The following is a 19,347-nucleotide window of genomic DNA, read 5'->3' as shown; positions in this document are numbered from 1 at the left end:
GACATCAGCTTGCCTATGTGCTCATTTCTGCTGCTGATGGTTAAACTTTGAGAGATCTCAGGCTCGTTTGCCTGGACCACCTGCTTGGCTGACTCCTTCCCCAGGTGCCCTGACAGGGACCCAAGCATCAGCCTTGCTACCTTTCCCCCCGCAAGGCCCCCAGAACGAGCCCAGGTGACTCGGGACAGGAGGGGAAGGCCGAGCACCAGCGGTGTGGGCAAGCCAGGGCTGCACTCCCAGGCAAGAGCAAACGCCACGCAACCGGAGCCGGGCCTCACCCTTCCTGTTCCCTTTTAGCCTGTGCATTTTCTGTGGGGAAAGGAGCGAAGCCTTCACGGAAGAAGGCCTGGACCTCCACTACTGGAAGCACTGCCTCATGCTGACCCGATGCGGTCACTGCCGGCAGGTGAGGTGCTGCGATCACAGAGACGGCCCAGGTGTTCTGGCTCAGCGAACTGTCCCTGAGTGAGCCCACCATGGCGCCACGGCCCCGGGGTCTCCCCAGAGTCCTCGCGGCCGTGACTCCCGCCCCTCAAGCAAGTGTTGCTTTGGGAGCGTTGTGTAAGCAGAGATTCCTACAGCATGCCATTTGTGTGTTGTATTGGATTTCCTGCTGACTCGCACCCCTTGTTGGAGTGGAATACAATTATCCCCTGCACTGTGGGGGCAGGAGCTTTGGATGGCTCTGACACTGCTGCAGTGTTTGGGGGCACGTGACCCAGGGCCAGCTATGGATTGCTGGGCAAGGTCTGCTCGCCACCACCAAGCGGCCGTGCGAGAGGGCGCCCAGTCTCCTCCTGCAGCAGCGCTGGTGGGCAAAGGGAGGGAGGGAAGGAGGAGAGCCAGAATCCAAACACCGCCCCTCCCGGCCTCTCAGCACGGCCCTCCCCTCTCAGCCTCCCTACCCGGCCACTGTCCAGCGACACGAGAAGGGCGCAGGTCTCCACAGAGCTGGCAGTGCCTGAGACCTTGGGCGAGCGCAGGGCTGAGGCACGGGGCCTGCTTAACCTGCATGGGAGCAGAGCTGCCCGCCCGGCTGCCAGCACCACGCGGCCTGCAGCCTGGCCCGCAGGCCTGCCCTCTCAGCAGCCTGCCCCGTCGTGTCCGGCGTCCAGGTGGTGGAGATTGCCAGCCTGACGGAACACCTGCTGACGGAGTGTGACAAGAGGGACAGCTTCGGGAAGTGTTACCGCTGCAGCGAGGCCGTCCCCAAAGAAGAGCTGCCCCGACACATAAAGACCAAGGAGTGCAACCGTGAGCGCCGCCCTCGGCCCCCGCTCCAGCATCCTCCCCGGGCGGGCGATGGGCCCTGGTTCCAGTGGCATATGAGTAACCACGTCTTCCACTGAAACCATTTCAGCTGCCAAGTCAGAGAAGCTGGCAAACCGGTGCCCTCTGTGCCACGAGAACTTCGCGCCCGGAGAGGAGGTGAGCGGCGCGGCGTGGGGAGGTGATGGGGTGCAGGCCCCGGACAGAGCCTCTGGGAGCTGAGTGCTCCGCCAGCCTGCCTGGACGGCGGGCACGTCTGCCTCCTCCGGGACGTCCTTTCCCACGTTTATCGGTGGTCTTGGAGGAGTCTCGGCTCACTGGGACATCAGCGCGATGCTTTTCTGGTCAGTGCTGTTGTCTGTGCTGATCCCGGGCGTCGTGGGTGGATTCTGTAACACACTGGTCCCTTTCGAGTAACGAAAGTCGGCTCCGTAGGATTTAACAGTCTGCACCCTGCCTGACACCAAGCTCCTCCCCAGCGGGTGCGGGCTGCACTGTGGCTCGGGGGCATCCTCCTCCTCCCCCTCCTCAGCTCCTCTGCTCTTGAGCACTGGAGGCCAGCTGAGCAGGAGCGCTCCACAGCTGCCGACACACTGGCGACACCTTCTGCCAGGCAGCACAGACTGAGTCCTGTCCGCCTGCCCCTCCCCAGGCCGGCTTTGGAGACCTGCTCCTCACTCCACTCGGGTTTCCTTGGCTCTGCCCCTGCAGTCCACCCACCGTGGCTCATTGCTAGGCTCTCCCCAGCCAGGCCCAGCAGACAGCTTACACCCAGCATCCTCTGAGCCTTCTCTTGACCACAGGAAACTCAAGATAGAAGAAAGACAGGCTGTCTCGGCCACTCCCGTAGCCCTCAGTTTCTGCCCAGTCCCCATCCATCCAGGTCTCCTGCCTCTTCTCCAATCCTGAAAATTTCAGATATATCACAGAGTACACAGAAGAGCAAAAGAAACCCTCCCGTGCCCTCCTGTGCCGGTCACGCAGCTCGAGACACCGTTGACCAGCCAGTCTGGTCTCGTCTCCCCACCCGCCCCACCTACTCCCACGCTGCAGACCCAGGAAGCGTGCCAGCCGCCTGCCCGTGTGCCAGCGCGGCATTAAAGACTACAGCGTGACAGCGTCATCCCAGTATCCCTGCTCCACCCACCCGCTAGCTCTTCATCCTCACGGCGTTTGTTTGCCAAGATCCAAAGCCTGGTTGGCCGATGTGCTTATAAATAGGTCCATTCTCTTTTTTTCTCACAACTTAGTTGCTGGCCCTTGGCTTTCCTGGTGTGTCCCCCACGTGTCTGTGTACACGGCTTCTGCCCTTGGAGGCTGTGTCTCTGGGCCGCATGGTGCGCGGGTCTGGGGAGTACCCTGCCCCTTCCCTCCAGAGGCAGTCGTGTGCGCGGAGGTAGCCCAGTTTCCAGGAGCCTGTTGATGCTTAGGGTCTAGACTTGGCAGCTTCCTAGGGAAAAACAAATCTGAATGTCCTAATTCTGTCGCCCCTTCTCTATTCACTAGTCAGATTTTTTTTTTCTCCTGTGGTACTGGGGATTAAACCCAGGGACATTCTGCCTCCAAGCTACACCCCCAGCCCTTTTTTATTTTAACAGGGTATCTAGGTTGATGAAAGTTTCACTTTTTGCTGAGGATTTAATCAGACCAAGCCTGGTGGTACACACGTGTAATCCCAGTACTTGTGAGGCTGAGACAGGTCCAAAGACAGTGTTAGCAATATAGTCAGATTCTCAGCAACCTAGCAAGACCCTGTTTCAAGAAAACACATAAAAAGGGGGCTGTGGGATATAGGCTGGAAGTAGAACACCCCTGGGTTCAGTCTCTAGTACCACATTAAAACATTTTAAGTCAGGCCTAGCATCTTCCAGCGCAGCTGGGAAGGCTTGTTCTAGTTTCAGTGGTGTGGTGTGGACACCTCCAGCCACTGTAGGCCCTTCCTCAGTGAAGCCCCAGTGCCGAGGCTTTCCATCTGACCCCAGGGGCCCTGGTTTCTTCAGTGGTCCCTCCCTGTCATGCCTGGAGCAGGCCATCACCGAGGCGGCCTGGCTCCCGCGAGAGGACCTGAGCTCCGAGACTCCGCAGGGCCTGCTCCTTCCGTCTGCTCCTGTTCCATTCTCAGTCCGGGCTGGCTTCTGCCACACCCACCTACATCTGTGGCTCCTTCCTGCATCGACCGAGATCGCAAGGCCCGGAGACACAGTACTCGGGCCTTGGGAACACCCCTGTGCTCCACCCGCCTTTGCGCACAGACCCTGAGGGTCACATCTGCCCTGGGCCTTCTGTCCCCACACATGTTCCATGAGTGACAAGAGCCGGGGACACGATTCTAGTCTCTGGGCCCAGCTCAGTAGGTCGGCACCAGTGTAAACGTGCAGTTCACATGTTCCGTTCTGCACTCAAGGTTCAAGGGACTTCTAAATTATATAGGATGCGTGTTTCCCAGCGGGCGCGGTGGTGCAGGCCTGTAATCCCAGCACTTGGGAGAGACAGGAGGATTGCAGGTTTACAGTCAGCCACAGCAATTTAATGAGACCCTCTTTCAAAATAAATAATAAAATAGGGCTGGGGTTGTAGCTCAGAGATAGAATGCCCCAGGATTCCATCCCCAGTACTACACACAAACACACACACACACACACACAGATTTCCCAAAGTTGTCAGGCACAGACACTGCTGCCCCTGCCCCTGCTCACCTCATCCTGAACCACTGAGGTTTTAATAGTATAGTCTTCCTTTTTATTTTTTATTTTTTTACTGTGAGCAGGTCCTGCGTGCACATAGACATGCTTTCTCTTTCCATGATTGTTTTTAGGACTTAGAACCTTGTACTTTTGTTTTACTTGCTGCCTTTATGACGCATCCCTCTCGTACCCTGGTCCTTCCTTCTTGGCTCTTGTCTGCTGGATTGCGGCGAGCAGGATGGAAGTCAGCTTGCAGCCTAATTTTCTTAGCCTCTTTCTTCCCGGTGCCTCTTCCCGGCTGGACTAGAGGCCTCTGCTCGGCTTTTGGGTGGCAGGTTGGGTCGCAGCTGTAAAGCAGCCAGCAGGCGCGCTTCCCTCTGTGACCTGCACCATGGCGTGTGCACCCAACCTGGGAGGGGACAAGAAACAGTTACTGCCCCACTTCTCTGAGCCAAAGCCGGACCCGCTCAGCCACGCTCTCCACGCAGGCCTCTCCGCTGTCCTGGAGCTGCTGTGGGCTCCTCTCAGGGAGGACCCTTTTCCCAGCTTGCCCTGCGGCTGGCATGGGCGTCCTGGGCTGCAGGACCAAGGCCCTGCTTTCCGGGTCGTCAGCCAGGGGCCTCTCAGGGCTCAGAACCCTCAGTCCCTGCCCTGTGGGTACAGTGCCCGGCCTCCTCCCAGGCCAGAGGGGAGCTGACCAGCCCGGCGAGTGTGGGTGGTGCCATGTGAAGGTCTGGGGCCTGTAATGGGCCACAGCCAAGATGGAACACAGACAGGCTGGCCAGCAGCCCGTCACTGGGGGGGCAGAGTGCGGCCTCCATCCAGAGAGCGGGTGGGTCAGGGAAAGGCAGTGGGTGTGTCATGGGGGGTGGCCCGGGGCATAGCACTTGCCTTGTACGTGTAAGGCGTAAAACCCCTGATTCTGCCCTCACCGTGGGGAAGGGGGAGCAAACCGACAGCATTCCTGGAGGGAGCCTGCTCCACCCGCCTTGGGTGCACCTCGGAGACCTCAGGAGGCAGCCATGTAGGCTGGTTTTTCTTTTATGGAATCTTCCAAGCCAGGCCTGTGAATACACAGGGCGGGTCAGTGGGAGCAGCGCGAGGAGCTGAGAGGACGAGGGGGAGGAAGGGCGCTGCTTCCTACGGTGCCCCGGGCCTTCCACCTGCACTCAGCCATGAGTGGCAGTGCTCAGATGCTGGCCCCACGTGCCCTTTGCACGGGCTGGAGGGTAAGGCCCAGGCTCAAGGGCTTGAGGGCCGTGCTCCACGGCTCTTGTGATGGCCTCGCTGCCCCGGTCCACTGCGGCGACCAGACTGCAGGCCGCTGCCTCCTCTCTCACTGCAGGCTTGGAAGGAGCACCTGATGGGCCCCGCCGGCTGCACCATGAACCTGCGCAAGACACACATCCTGCACAAGGCCCCGGCGCCGCCAGGTGAGGCCGTTCTGCCTCGCTGGCCCCACGGTCCACAGGTCGGGCCCCTTAAGGAGCAGCAGGCTCATCGCAACAGGCCCAGACTTGCCCCTGTGCGTCCACCCATGCCTCTCCCCGGCTGCGTGATGACACGCTGCCCCCTAGCGCTTTCTACACCCCACCCCAGACTCAGGGACACAAGCTAAACCCACCCCTTGATTTATGAGTCAGTTAGACCACCTTCTAGGAAATGTGACGTCCTTTAGTAGAAAGCTGTCACCTGCAAAAGGCCTTTGCACACACGTATGTTAGGAGTGATGCGTACAGTATGGCGGAAGCCAGGTGTGCAGCTGCACGCGTGGCAGATGTCAGCTGTGTACCCCTCTGTAGGCGACGGTGAGGGAGTGGCCGCGCCCTTTCCCAGGGCTGTTGGATGATGGCTCATGGCCCATCTGCCTCTGCCCAGGCTCTGCCCACCTCCAGCCATTCTCCTCCCTCTCCTGCTGCCACGGGAGCATCTTTCTCCTGTGCGCTGTGCTGGCCCTGAAGCAGCCAGCATCCCGGCCCTCGGGCCTTGCTGCTGCTCTGGGCGGCTGCTCCTACCATGCCTCCCTGGGCTGCACACGCCCAGCGTGGGTGCCAGCGCCACCCTGTGTCCTGTGTGTGTTTCCCCTGCAGGTAAAGGTCCCGCAGTGGCCAAGTCCGGCAGCTCAGGAAGCAAAGCTGGAAGCAAGATCCCCACGCCAAGGGGAGGCCTGAGCAAAACCTCCAGCAGGTCCTGCGCAAAGCGCTGAGGCAGCCCGCACCGCCGCTGTGCTGAGAGCAGGGACAGCGCCTGACCTGGAGCCACCTCTGCATGGCAGCCCTGCCCGCCGTCCCTGCTGCCCTCCTCTCTGGGCCTCCCACGTGCCAGCCCCTCAGCTCCCCTGTAAACAGTGCATGCAGAGCTGACCACAGAGCCCCACCCACACTCAGGACCTCCCTGTGTGCTCGGCGCTCACATCCTGACTTCCACGGGCCTTGCTAGGACAGAGGAGCGAGAGCGAGTCCGCTCAGGCAGGCTGGTACAGGGATGGCATCCTCTTCTCGCTGCCTGGAAAGCCTCGCTCTGAGCCTCAGGCATGCTGATGCCATTTTACGTGGTAGAGTTTGCACAGGCGTGGGCCCGCCCGAGTAGTCCCAGGATGGCGGCATGGCGTGAGCGGCTGAGGGTGCCTTCTCCCTGAGGCCTGTGCCCACCTGCGCCTGTCACAGGGAGCAGGGCCAGTGTCTGCAGGCTAGTGTCTCCACGGTGATTGGAAATAAAGGTGAAGAGGAAGCCCAAAGGAAAGTGGTTGCTGAGGATTTGCCCCACGTTAGCACACGCTTGGCTGGAGTAGCTCCACCTGGACCCCCGCTGGCGCCATCGCAGTGGGGCCAACGCCAGGCGCTGCGTCCTGCCCTCTGCTCAGAGGCTTCAGATGCTCTCTGCCGGCAAAGTCCTAAAAGCAGGACATGGAGGGACTTCCCTATCATCCCATGATCGCCTGTCCACAGGACGCCATTGCCCACGCCTTGGGCCTGGCTCCACACAGAGCCCTTTCTGTGGCTACCTAACCTGCACGGACAGGCCTCTCTGCCTCGGCATACCCAGATCCCCGGTCATGTCTCTTCCCAGCCTGTCTCGCCACAAGGTGACTGGGACCCGAAATCCGCTTGTCCCAAGCGCTCACAGGGCGTTGAAGGCACAGAAGGCCGCTCAGTATCAGCACAGAGGGAGAAGCATTTGGCTTGGCAGCTCCAGGCCCACCCCTGGAGGAGGCTCGGGACAGAGCCAGGGCCATCAGGACTCCAGAGCGCCCTGGCTGCCCTCACCATCGCTCCAGGGCAGGGCTCCAAGCCCCCACCCCGTGGCCAGGGCTGCACTCCCCTCTGAGGTTACCCAGAGGCACCCAAGACGCACTTGGAAATGGCTCTGTACGCTTAGAATATGTGTATTGTTTAATTCCCAACCATGTGAAACAACAAACATAAAAACTAACAATGAGCACTTGGATAGAACCCTGGACATGTTAGTGACCGTGAGCTTGCATTAATTCATGTCCATTTGCAAACTGACCCCTCCGGGTGGGGTGGCTAGGAATAGCAGAGGCCAGGGCCCATCAAGAGCACAGCCTGTGAACCGTCTTTAAATGAGGGGACAGCGACCCGCGCCAGTGCACAGGCGGGGGTTTACAAACACTCCTGGCTGGTTTCAAAATGTTGGCTTTATTTTCTGATCCATTTTTAAAGTACAGATAAAATACTCCTTCAGGTAAAACAATGAGAAAAGTTAACAAGGAATTCTTTTCTCTTTGATCAGAACTTAAGAAATGTATGCAGCGCTTTCTGTCTGTTGTAATTTAGAGAAGATTATCTGTAAAAATACTTTATTTCCAGTGACTGGCAAACAAAATCAGGCCCCCGCTTTACGCCTTTGCTGGTGACAGAAGAATCATGTGCTTTGCTGAGATGCTCATCCAGTGATCAAAGCCAGGGACACTCCAGTTACCACTGTCAGGACCCGGGCGGAGGCAGGGGACGGAGAGGGGACCACCAGATCCCTGTGCAGGACACTAGTTGATACTGATAACTGAACTGTTTCATTTATTAATATGTTGCGGATATTTAATATTTATTTCTATTATTTTCATATTTTAAGATATTCTATGAATTAATATAATTTAAAATAATTGTACCTATAAATTTGACATTAGAATACAAATGTAAATACTTTTAATGAAAATTTGCAACTTTCTAATGTTTTAACATAGTTTTCTATTTGTCATTATTTCGGGTATGAGAATTACAAAACAAGTAATATATTTTTATTGTTACTGCTTTAGGGTTGATTCACCTTGAGCATATTAATATAATAAAATGACCACTAAATGTTCTGTCACTTTTATTTCAAGATTAGAATTAAGACAATTTGTAAATTTCTTTGACGTTAGTAAGCACACACATACCACCCAGCCACCACGTCTCCTGTGGCCTAGACCGGGAGCCACACTGCTTTTTGCAGGAGTCCACCAGTCACAGAGGTCAGCCCATTCAGCGTGGAAGGGCTCACGGAGCGTGAATGACCGTGGTGAGGAGCTTTAGGACGTCCTGGCAGCTGGCTGGAACTTAAACTTGCCCTACCAAACTGTGCGTGGTGGCGCACGCTTGTAATCCCAGTATTCGGGAGGCTGAGAAAGGATCCCGGTTTGAGGACGGCCTCAGCTACTTAGTGAGGCTCTTCGCAACTCAGTGAGACCCTGTTTCAAAGTAAAGAATAAAAATAGAGCTGGGGGTGTAGCTCAGAGGTAGAATACCCCTGGTTCCATCTCCAGTGCCCGGGGGAGGGGGGGGGTTGCCCTACCCTAGAAACTGACCTACACATACGTGTGTGAGAGAGAAGAGAGAGTGACTGGGAATCCAGGAGTGTTCCACCATTGCGATCTACCATACCCAGCCAGGGTCTCACTAACTTACCCAGGCTGACCTCAGGGCCATGATCCTCCTGCCTCAGCCTCCTGAGTAGCTGGGCATCACTGGCTGATGTCACAGGTGTGGCATGCACCCACATGGGTCCTTAGCATATGACAGATCTAAGGAGTGCAAATGAAGTGAAGGATTGGTGTGTATCAGGAGCCTGAGCATGTACTTAGCGTGCATGAGGCCCTGGGTTCACTCCCTGCACCAAAAAGAAAAAAAAAAAAAAAAATACAAAAAAAAATTATTCGTGTGGAAAAATCATGTAGGACTTATATCTCATGATAAATACAAAACTCTAGTTGACTACAGACATCAGTGTTAAAAACAAAACTTTAATACTTTCAACAAAATATGTCGCACGTGTCTGTGTGCTTTGTGGAGGGTGGGGGTACTGGGGATTGAACACAGGATCCCACCACAGGCCGGCCTGTTTGGAAACAGTCTCACTCAACTGCTGAGGCCTCAAGCCTTCAGTCCTTGTGTCTTAGCCAACCAAGTATTGGTATTACAGGTGTGCGTGCACCCTCCGCGCCCAGCTTAAAACTTTCGACTGAAAATACGCGTGGCTGTGTGTGTGATCGATTTTGTTTGGTGCTGGGGGCTGATCCCAGGGGTGCTGTGGCTGAGCTACACGCCTGCCCTTTTTATCTCGGGACGGGGTCTTGCTAAGTGAACTTGCGACCTCCGGGGCAGCAGTGACGGCGCGGCCCGCGGGCCTGTCTGCACGCCCCACCCCTCCGCGCCGCCATCTCGGGCCAGTCGTCTTCACGGGCGACCGCAGCGCCGGCAGCTGGGCTCTCCCGCACCCACGCTGGGGCGCCGGCGGCGGCAAGAGGCGCGGGTCGGGAGCGAGCTGGGCCGCGAGTGCTGGCGGCCGCGCAGAGTGGCCTGGGTTCCAAGTCTGTCCCAAGAGCGCAAAGCTGCGCCCGGGACGCTCCGAACGCGCATGCGCACACCCAGCGGCACCCCCTCCCCGCGCCGCGCTCGCCGCACGGCTGTCGGCTTCTCTATGGCTGCCGTCGCGGCTCTCTAGCCGCCGGACAGCCTCTCTATCGTCTCTTCCGGCGCAGACCGGAAGTGACGCGCCGCGACCCGGAAGTCCCGGCGAGCGTGGCGGCGGGCGGCGCGATGGCGGCGGCGGCCGTGTCCGAGGCCTGGCCGGAGCTGGAGCTGGCGGAACGCGAGCGGCGGCGCGAGCTGCTGCTGACCGGGCCCGGGCTGGAGGAGCGGGTGCGCGCGGCGGGCGGGAGGCTGCCGCCGCGGCTCTTCACGCTGCCACTGCTGCACTACCTGGAGGTGAGCGGCTGCGGCAGCCTGCGGGCCCCGGGGCCGGGCCTGGCGCAGGGCCTGCCGCAGCTGCACAGCCTCGTGCTGCGGCGCAACGCGCTGGGGCCCGGCCTGAGCCCCGGGCTGGGGCCGCTGCCCGCGCTGCGCGTGCTCGACCTGTCGGGCAACGCGCTGGAGGCGCTGCCACCCGGCCAGGGCCTGGGCCCCGCCGAGCCGCCGGGCTTCCCGCAGCTGCAGAGCCTCAACCTCAGCGGGAACCGGCTGCGCGAGCTGCCCGCCGACCTGGCGCGCTGCGCCCCGCGCCTGCAGAGCCTCAACCTCACCGGCAACTGCCTGGACGCCTTCCCCGACGCGCTCTTCCAGCCCGGGGCGCTGCCCCTGCTCAGCGAGCTCGCGGCCGCCGACAACTGTCTGCGGGAGCTCAGCCCGAACATCGCGCACCTGGCCTCCCTCAAGGTGAGCGGCGGGGCGCGGGCCTGGGGCCTCGCGGCTGCGCCCACAAGCCCGCCCCGCCCCAGCTGCGCTCCACCGGCTGATGAGCCCCGCGGCCTCCTACTCGTCGGCTCCTGTAATTGCTAGCAAACCTGGCTTCTTCGGGTTAAAACCAGGTCAAGAGCAGGGACCCATGTCTGATTTTTTTTGTATTTGTGACTGAGAGTTGCAAGTGTGGAGGGCGCCCCGACGAGGCACAAAGACGTGAAAGTGGAATTTGCTGCCTGCTCTGTGCTGAGATTTGGAAGAGGGGCTTTTTCCATCCACCCTCAGCAGAGCAGTCCTACATTCCTTCTGCTCCTCATTCTTGAGTTTATAGAGATGTTTCTTAATACAAAGACTATACAGCAGAGCAACTGAATTTGAAGTGGAAGTCACTCTTAGACATTGCAGCTCCTTTTGCAAACCTACCAGTGTGCACACAAAGGTTTACCTGTTTATATATGTTGGTGTGTGTGTATGCATGGTGAGACATTCCTGGAAGGGGCTGTAGGTGTGACTCCCTGGGGAAGGCTACAGGTTTCCATAAGGCCCATAGCCAGGTGTGTGTGTGCAGTGCTGCACATACTGGTCAGTCAGTCACAGAGGCCCGGGCCTGCTGGGCCACTGATCAGCTGGCCGCACAGTGAGCTGAGATGGCTGGCTGCGAGTCTTCTCAGGACCTCTTCCTTCCTATTCTCATGAAGCCAGGGAGCAGCCACGCCTTACAGCTTAGACCTGCAACTAGCATCCTGTCATAAGATAAGCCCTTGGGGGCAGGCACTGCACACAGATGTGGACATCACAAGGCCTGTTGATTAGGGGCCTCTGCTTGTCCACTAACCCCCACAGGGGGAAGATTGCAGATGCCCGGCTCCCAGGGCCCACACCTTAGAGGGCTGCCATTAGGGCCATAGCTACAGCCCAGCTCAGGCTTAGCTTGAGACTGCGACATGAAAGTCCTCACTCTTCTTCACCCCGGCCACTGGGATGAGGAAGTTGAGCTGCTGGCCTCTGCTGGCCTTGACCCCTAAGTTTCCAGGGTGACGCTGGGCTCAGTGATGGGGAGGCACATCTGTCATTCTTGCACCCGAAGTGGCAGTCACCAGGCCTGTGGTGCTGTCCAGTTGGGACTGCAGAGTAGGTGGGGCAGCACCTTAGCTTGGACCCCAGTGGGATGCCCCCTCCAGCAGGAACTGCTTCGTATAGGGGCTCATTCCAAAGAGAGATGTAACTTCAGACAAGAAACCTGGCTTCTGAACAGAGAGACGATGTAAACACATCCTTCCCCAGATCTTTGGTTTTCTTAGTTGCTGTCAGAGGTGGTGATGGTCCCTCCAGGAGCCTGGAAGGTCCAGGTTTCTTAGCAGCTGGACAGTCCCTCACGTATCTCCTACAGTGGGTGCCTCTCGTGGAGACTGTCTTAGGCTGGCATCTCGGCCGTGCAGTCGGGATCCCTTCTCCAGTAGCATGTCCGTACACAAGTTCAGTGCTGCTGTCTGCAGGGCCAGGTGCTCTGTGTCCCGCCAGCCCTGAAGTTCGTCGTGCGGGTGTCTGGAGGCCCAGCACAGCTGCTCCTGAGGGTTGTGAGGCGAGAGCCCAGCGCCCAGCTCTCCCGTGCAGTTTCAGACCCTGCCCCTGTCGCCCTTCATCTCCACAAGCGCCCAGAGCCCCGCGCCCCGCTGGTGCTCCTCTTCGACCCTGAAAACTGCTTCATCTCCATGCTGAGGCTGCCAGGTCAGGTCAGGTGCCGCTGAAGGAGGGAACAGCCGCACTGTCCTCGGCGGGACCCCCAGGCCCAAAATCGGCTTCAGTGCCCGGGCTTTGCACCTCCAGCCCCAGTCTGCTGCTCGCCCTCCTAGTCCGTTCATTCTGTCTTTTTCTTTCTTTTTGATACTGGGCGTTGAACCTCAGGGGCATTCTACCTCCAAGCTTCACCCCCACCCTTTTTCATCTTTTTTATTTTGAACCAGGACTCGCTAAGTTGCTACAGGTCTAAGTTGCCCAGGCTGACATTGAACTTACATTCCTCCTCCTCAGCCTCCTGAGTTGTTGGAATCAGCCACAAGCCACCACGCTCAGCTTGCACATTAAACTTTAAAACATCTCGGCATCTAAGAGTGTGTGCGTCCATAAACCAGACACTCAGTGCCAGTCCCCTGAGCTAGCGATTGACCTGAGACCTGGCTGCAGCTGTGGTCGTCAAGAGGAGCAAATCGTTGGAGTCAGAGCGGTTTCATAGCGCTCGCCGTGGGCAGCAGCTCTGCCCAGTGGAGAAGCTCCTTGGCCTGGTGGCAAGCTGGTGGGCCTCGGGGCCAGTATGCCCAGGGGAAGAGGTCGGCGGGAAGTGGGTCTTGGCTGTGCCTGTGCGGCGTGGCTCCCTGGGCCACTGCAGGAGGCCAGGCACTGGACTGCCTGCCTGCAGGCCCCGCTCAGGGTCGTGCCAGCCCCAGTCCCCTGACCTGCTCTCACCGTGTCTTCCCAGACCTTGGACCTCTCCAACAACCAGCTGAGTGAGATCCCTGCCGAGCTGGCAGACTGCCCCAAGCTCAAGGAGGTCAACTTCCAAGGGAACAAGCTTCGAGACAAGCGCCTGGAGAAGATGGTCAGCGGCTGCCAGACCAGGTCCATCCTGGAGTACCTGCGTGTGGGGGGCCGGGGCTGCCGAGGCAGGGCCAAGGCGGATGGCACCGACAGAGAGGACTGCCGCAAGAAGAGGCGGGAGCGGAAGCAGCGGCGGGAGAGCGGCGAGGGGGAGGAGAAGGTGGCGGACGCGGCCAGGCTGCTGCTCAGGGTCCTGCACGTGTCTGAGAACCCCGCGCCCCTGACGGTCAGAGTGAGCCCCGAGGTCAGGGATGTGCGGCCATACATCGTGGGCGCCGTCGTGAGAGGCATGGACCTGCAGCCCGGAAACGCGCTCAAGCGCTTCCTCGCCTTCCAGGTGGGCAGGCCACATGGGGACAGTGTGCTGGAGACCCTGGGCCCGGCTCGGGTGCAGGGAAGGCTACAGTGCCCGGGTGCCCTCCTCGGCGCCTGTGGCCCTTCCCAAGTGGGCAGGTGGCACTCTGCCCTGTGCCCTTCCACACACAGCTTTTACCCTTGAGCTGTTTCAGTGGGCTTTCTGATTTCTGCAGTAAGTTGCGCGGTTGGTTTTACATAAAGAGGGTTGAAATCACCGACTGAGCAGCACGTTCTTAGGCGAGTGAGGTGTTGGCTAGACCGAGTTCCTCAGGTATTCTTTTGGTGCGATATCTGCCTACTCTAAAAGAAAGCATGTCTTTGCCCCGGAAAGCCACTGCGGTGTCCCGAGGAGGCAGTGCGCAGGAAGTGCCTGTGAAGCAGGTGGGGCCGGGCCGGGCTTGTGGACTGGGGTCAGCGTCGTGGGAGAAGTGCTACGGGGCTGGTTTTTGGTTTTGAGTCATGCTTTGGTTTTTCAGTCGTGAATTGTAGTTCAGGGTGGGTTCTTGGAAACATCACATACTGAGTTCTAGAGCTGAAGGCAGGCAGGCTGCAGGAGGCAGAAGAGACAGGTTTGGGGTGGAGACGCCAAGAGTACGGGGTGGGGAGGCTATGAAGGTGAGGGGGCCGGGCTCCCGTGGGCCTCGCTGTGCTGGGCGCTGACACTTGCTTGTCGCACCCTTGTCTCATAGACCAAGCTCCACGAAGACCTCTGTGAGAAGAGGACAGCAGCCACCATCGCCACCCACGACCTCCACGCTGTGCGAGGGCCCCTGCTGTACGCCGCCCGGCCGCCCCAGGACCTCAAGGTGCCCACCTGCCCTCCAGGCCTTCCCTGCGTTCTTCCTATCGCTATGCGGGCGGGCGGGCGGGCAGTCGAGGCTGAGCACGTCCAGTAGCCAGCACTGCCCAGCAAGTGCATGAGTGCAATGCCCAGGGCCATGTCTGTAGCGGTTCCTGAATGCTCACCAGAAGAGGCAGGACTGGGACAGGCCTCCTTCAGCCCTCACTGGCTCCTCCACACCGTTGCGTTATATCTCGGTTGCAAAGACCCCTTGGCCTTGACTGCGTCCTGGTGCTGCCCAGAACAGTGACCAGGCTCTCCACTCACACAGCCAGTTCTGTGGGCCTTCTGAGGTCCCACACTTTGGGGACCAGCTGTGCCTCAGTGGGGTTTAAGGGGAAGCTGGGCTCCGGAGGTACTTGAGGGTTGGGCACTCAGGCCCCCCAAAGCCCCCTGCGGAGGCTCTGGGATGATCCCCGCTCAGCTTGACCTGCGCTCTGGAAGCGCTCTCCCCGCCTGGAGCATGCCAGGAGGGTGGGAGGGAGTGCGGAAGCGGCCAGGCAGGGTCAGGGGGTGACCTCTCCAGGCACGGTCCCAGCCGTGTCGGCTCTCCCCGGCAGATCGTCCCCCTGGGGCGGAGAGAAGCCAAAGCTAAGGATCTGGTGCGGCAGCTGCAGCTGGAGGCCGAGGAGCAGCGCAAGCAGAAGAAGAGGCAGAGCGTCTCGGGGCTGCACAGGTGTGTCGGCCCTGCCCCGGGCGCGCCCCTCAGTGAGCGCTTAGAGAGGGGTAGAGGAAGAAAAGCTGCCTCCCAGACTGCCTTCAGAGGGTGTCTCAGGCCAGCCCCTCCAGGGTCTAGATGGGCCCAGTCGTGGGTGGGGACGGGGCCTGCTCCTAAGGAGCCAGCAGGTGCTTGGAGCAGAGGTTTCATGCCATTTCCTGGATGCGGGGTGCCCCTTGGGACTGGGCAGGACAGAAAGGGCCAGTCAAGCCCAGGGCACTTTCCTGGGCTCTGGCTCCACCGGGGCACGCTGGCAGGGACAGGTGCAGGGCCTGCTGTAGACCGGGGATTCTGTATAAACCCATTCTCTGAGGCATACTTACCTTGTGCTTACTGTGTCTAAAGAACTTTTAGATGTGTGTGTGTGTTCCTGGGGGTTGAACCCCGGGCCTCACACCTGCTAGACAAACACTGATCAGTGTTTGCGGCAGTCTCAGTAAGTCACCCAGGCCAGCCTCAAACATGTGATCCTCCTGCCTCAGCCTTCCAAGTAGCGGAGAGCACAGGCGTGCACCAGCACAGCCGCCAGTCCTCGGTACACTGTAACAGCCGTCCTGGGATCTGTGCTCTTTCCCACCAGATACCTGCACCTACTGGATGGGAAGGAGAGTTACCCTTGTCTCGTGGATGCAGATGGAGATGTGATTTCCTTCCCACCGATAACCAACAGTGAGAAGACAAAGGTAGGCGGTCACCAGCGTGGAGGTCTCCAGGCGCACAGCCGGGCCTCACCACGTCACGGGCTGTGTGCCCCTTCACCTCTTGGTTTGTGTGACCCTCCTGTAAGGGGTGGGGGTGGGGGTAACTGAAGATTGAGACCAGGGGCGTTCTTTCTCTGAGTCACGTCCCCAGCCCTCTTATTTTTTGTTTGGAAACAGGGTCTCACTAGGTCACTGAGCGTCTCGCTGTATTGCAAAAGCTGATCTTGAGCCCACAATCCTTCTTCCTCAGCCTCCCAAGTACTGGGATTGCAGGCATGTGCCGCCACACCCGGCCATTTTGTTTTGGAAGAGGGTCTTGCCCGGTGCTGAGTCTCACCAAGTGGCCGAGCGTGGCCTCAAGTCTGAGCCTCCTGTCCCAGGCGCCTCCTACATACTGGGCATGTGCTTCCACGCCCAGCTGTGTAACTCCATTTTATAGATTTTTCCTTCAAAATATATGTTGCTGTTCCTGACATGTACTTCTTTTAACTTCTGTGCTGAAATCTAATTTTTTTAAGATTAAGAAAACAACTTGTGACTTGTTCTTGGAAGTAACAAGTGCCTCTAGTCTGCAGATCTGCAAGGACGCCATGGACGCGCTTGTTCTGGTGAGTGTCTCCCGCCGGCCGGGCACCTCCTGGTTGCCTGCCTGACTGCGGCACAGCAGCCCATCTTCCTGGGTCACCGCTCATCCCTTGCCTAATGAGATGTTTTTCATCTGCAGAAAATGGCAGAAATGAACAAATACACTTTAGAAAACAAAGAAGAAGGATGTCTCTCGGACACGGAAGCCAGTGCCATCTCTGGACAACTTTCTGATCCCAAAGCCAACCCAAGTGCTGGGAAGGACGGACAGGGCCCGCTGGTGGTGGAGCAGGTCCGCGTGGTGGACCTGGAGGGCAGCCTGAAGGTGGTGTACCCTTCCAAGGCAGACCTGACGGCCGCCCCGTCCCACGTGACCGTCCTGCGCTGACAGCCAGGCGTGATGCCGGCAGGCTCCGGCGCAGGTGCCCGTGGGTCTGCGAGGCTTCGAAGAGATGGAGCTGTCCTGTACGTTTTAAGACGCCTGTGCTCTTGGTTCGGGTTTCCCAGGTGGTTCTGTTGTGAAGTGATGGCTGCGTGGTCCTCTCGCACTACACCGAGTGACTTTCTCTTGACTGACTCACATGCCAGAAGTAACTGGAGGACGTGTAAATCTGTAGAGAGGCGGCAGGTCGTCCTGGGAAGGACGTGGCTGGGCGGTGTGCCCGTGCAGCCGGACGCCGCGCCTACGGCCTATGGTCCTTTCTCTATGAGATGGCATCTGAGTCATCTTGTGCCAGTTCTGCGAGAATACCGTGTGTTCCAGCTTGCGATGATCTGAATCTTTCTGTTTAAAAGGTTTTAAAGTGTGGCCTTGGGAAGGCAGAGTTGGTTTTCTGGCATGTCTCTGGAGCACTCGTGGGTATGGGCAGTGCAGGGCCTTCCTTCCAGGAAGCTCTGTGGGCGCCGCTGGGCCAGGAGGAGTGGGGACGAGGGGCCGCTGGTCATGCCGGTACATCGGCTGCAGGCAGCTGCCGGACCCAGCTGTGTGGGTGTCCCGCTGTGACGTGCCCGCATCACCCCTGCTCGCCCTGGAGCCAGAGCGTTCATCCCAGGGGGCTGCAACATCTCTGCCTAGGGCCTGGCTGCCAGGACAGACCTGCCCGCTCCTTTAGATACACCCTTCTGATCTTTGGTCTTAGACTTAAAGGGACGATTCTTGTGCTCTGTGGAAAAGATGAGATTTTTTTTTTAGATTTGCAGGAGGCCCAGGGGAATTTGCAAAGGTGCCTCCGGGTGTGTGTCTTGGCAAAGCTGTGTGGGTCTCCAGAGCCCCAAGACACCGGGCAGCTGCCCTGCCAGTTGGCCAGCTGTGGCGGGTGCACATGGCAGTTCTCCTGCCAAGGTCCTCCCAGCCTGCCAGGTGCCGTCTGTGTTGTTGGTCTGCCAGTCACCGCAGGGCTCGCTGCTGGTACTATTGTTGGCCAGGGGTCTGCCCTGCCATGAGTCCGGGAGGGGTTCTCAGGCCAGGACCTGCCCGGACACCCCGCAGGGCCAAGGGCAGTGCTCAGAGCTCCGTCCCTCTGGGTAGCTGCGGGAGGGTACAGCTGGCCCGGCCTGGCACTGCAGCCCGGCGCAGCCTAGGTCAATCACCCACGCCTGCTGTGCTCTTTTTTTTTTCCCCCTGAGGGGGTGGGGCCTGAGTATGTTTGTGTTTTGGGAAATGTTTTACAGCAGAAAGCATCAGTGTTTTCTCTTTGCCCATCCAATTCCAATAAAAACATTTGCTAAGAAACCTGCTGCTGTTCCCAGAGGCTGTAGCTGCAGGCGCCACCTGTGGCCCTCACCGCGTGGCTGGCCACCCTGCCCAGGTCCCGGCCTGCTCCCTGTCCACCTGTCTGGGTGGCCACCCTGCAGAGTCCTCCCCATCATTTCTGGCTTCACTGAGAAGAGCCCTTGGCCCAGAGTACTGGCCAGCGGGGAAGCCTCAGGCCACTCCTTTGCTTTGCTTCCTGGCGGCCCGTGTATGGAAGCATCTGCTCGCTGTCTTCCTGGCTGGCCTCCCCACTGCCCAGCAGCGGCCTGCTCCTCCAGGGCCCCCACAGGCCTCTGCCGCCTCCCACACTCCACAGCAGGGCCCATCCTGGGATGGCTCTGGGGAGGGTCCTCAGGGTGTGGCCGGGCGAGCCGGAGAGGACTCCCCTGGCTTGCAGTAGGTTCCTGCGGAAGTCACCCCACCCCTCCTCGAGGCCCCAGGCTGCCCTCCCTCAAGGAGGGAGCCACAGTGGGTCTCCCTCTTGCCCGGCGTGGCCAAGCCCCTGCCGTGCTGGTTCTGTGAGGGGAGCTGGGCCCCAGGCTCTTCACCCCTGGACTGCTGTCTGGTCTGGTTTCCACAAGGATAGTGGATGCTGTTGCTGACTCCTGCCCTCAACCTGGACACACTTGGTGCACAGCCCAGGAGAGCAAGGGAGGCAGGCAGCTGGGGGGAAGGGACCAAAGTCCTCTGGGTGGCCGCAGAGGCTCAGAACAGCTCAGGCCTGTTCCGCGCAGGTCAGGTGCGCAGTCTGGCCACCTCCTGACTCGGGCCCTTTGTCCCTGCAGGAGGGCCCAGCTGGGAGGGGTATGTTCCAAGGCCAGCACCAGCCGTGTCAGCCTGTGGGCGTCAGCCTGGGGAAGGCCTCGTCTACCTTCTGTTCAACACTTAGTGAAAAGGTGTGAAGAGCCCCCCCCCCCAGGCGCTGCTGAGGAAGACAAGCTGGGGCCTCTGCGCAGGCAGCTCAGGGAACGGCGGGCAGCAGGCACTGCCCTCGCCCAAGCACTCCTGGCGCAACCATGAATCTGAAAGCCCGAGAGAGGGCAGGGCCTGCCCAGGGCCAAGCAGCTCTGCACAGTGCCCCTGGGGAGGGTCACCCAGTTGTCTGCAGAAAGTACCATTTATCCAGGTCTTGAGAAGGGAAGGTCTGGGCCCTCATCTGAAGACACT

The 19,347-nt window shown here is 59.2% G+C and overlaps 2 protein-coding genes across 2 annotated transcripts in view; both read left to right on the top strand.

The window, feature by feature from the left end:
* The window catches only part of CEP104 (centrosomal protein 104), a gene marked incomplete at both ends in the record, with an annotated part of 33,488 nt that extends 27,329 nt beyond the window's left edge, over nt 1-6,159 (top strand). Inside the window, 5 exons of the mRNA XM_080690979.1 lie at nt 298-406; nt 1,116-1,254; nt 1,361-1,428; nt 5,299-5,386; nt 6,044-6,159. Coding sequence (XP_080547105.1) covers nt 298-406; nt 1,116-1,254; nt 1,361-1,428; nt 5,299-5,386; nt 6,044-6,159 — 520 coding nt within the window. The remainder of the gene's footprint in view (nt 1-297; nt 407-1,115; nt 1,255-1,360; nt 1,429-5,298; nt 5,387-6,043) is intronic.
* A 3,829-nt stretch (nt 6,160-9,988) lies between these two features.
* On the top strand, nt 9,989-16,815 carry LRRC47 (leucine rich repeat containing 47; the record flags this gene model as incomplete). The annotated part of the gene is made up of 7 exons (XM_080692691.1): nt 9,989-10,606; nt 13,107-13,562; nt 14,272-14,388; nt 14,984-15,099; nt 15,722-15,824; nt 16,361-16,450; nt 16,567-16,815. The coding sequence occupies exons 1-7, from the start codon at nt 9,992-9,994 to the stop codon at nt 16,813-16,815; spliced, it is 1,746 nt and encodes a 581-aa protein (XP_080548817.1). The 5' UTR covers nt 9,989-9,991.
* Between the last annotated feature and the right edge of the window lie 2,532 nt (nt 16,816-19,347).

The sequence above is a fragment of the Muscardinus avellanarius genome (genome assembly GCF_963383645.1).
Source record: "Muscardinus avellanarius genome assembly, chromosome: 3".
Lineage (NCBI taxonomy): Eukaryota > Metazoa > Chordata > Mammalia > Rodentia > Gliridae > Muscardinus > Muscardinus avellanarius.
Note: the sequence above shows the minus strand (reverse complement) of the source record. Positions and strands in the feature narration are given on the sequence as shown.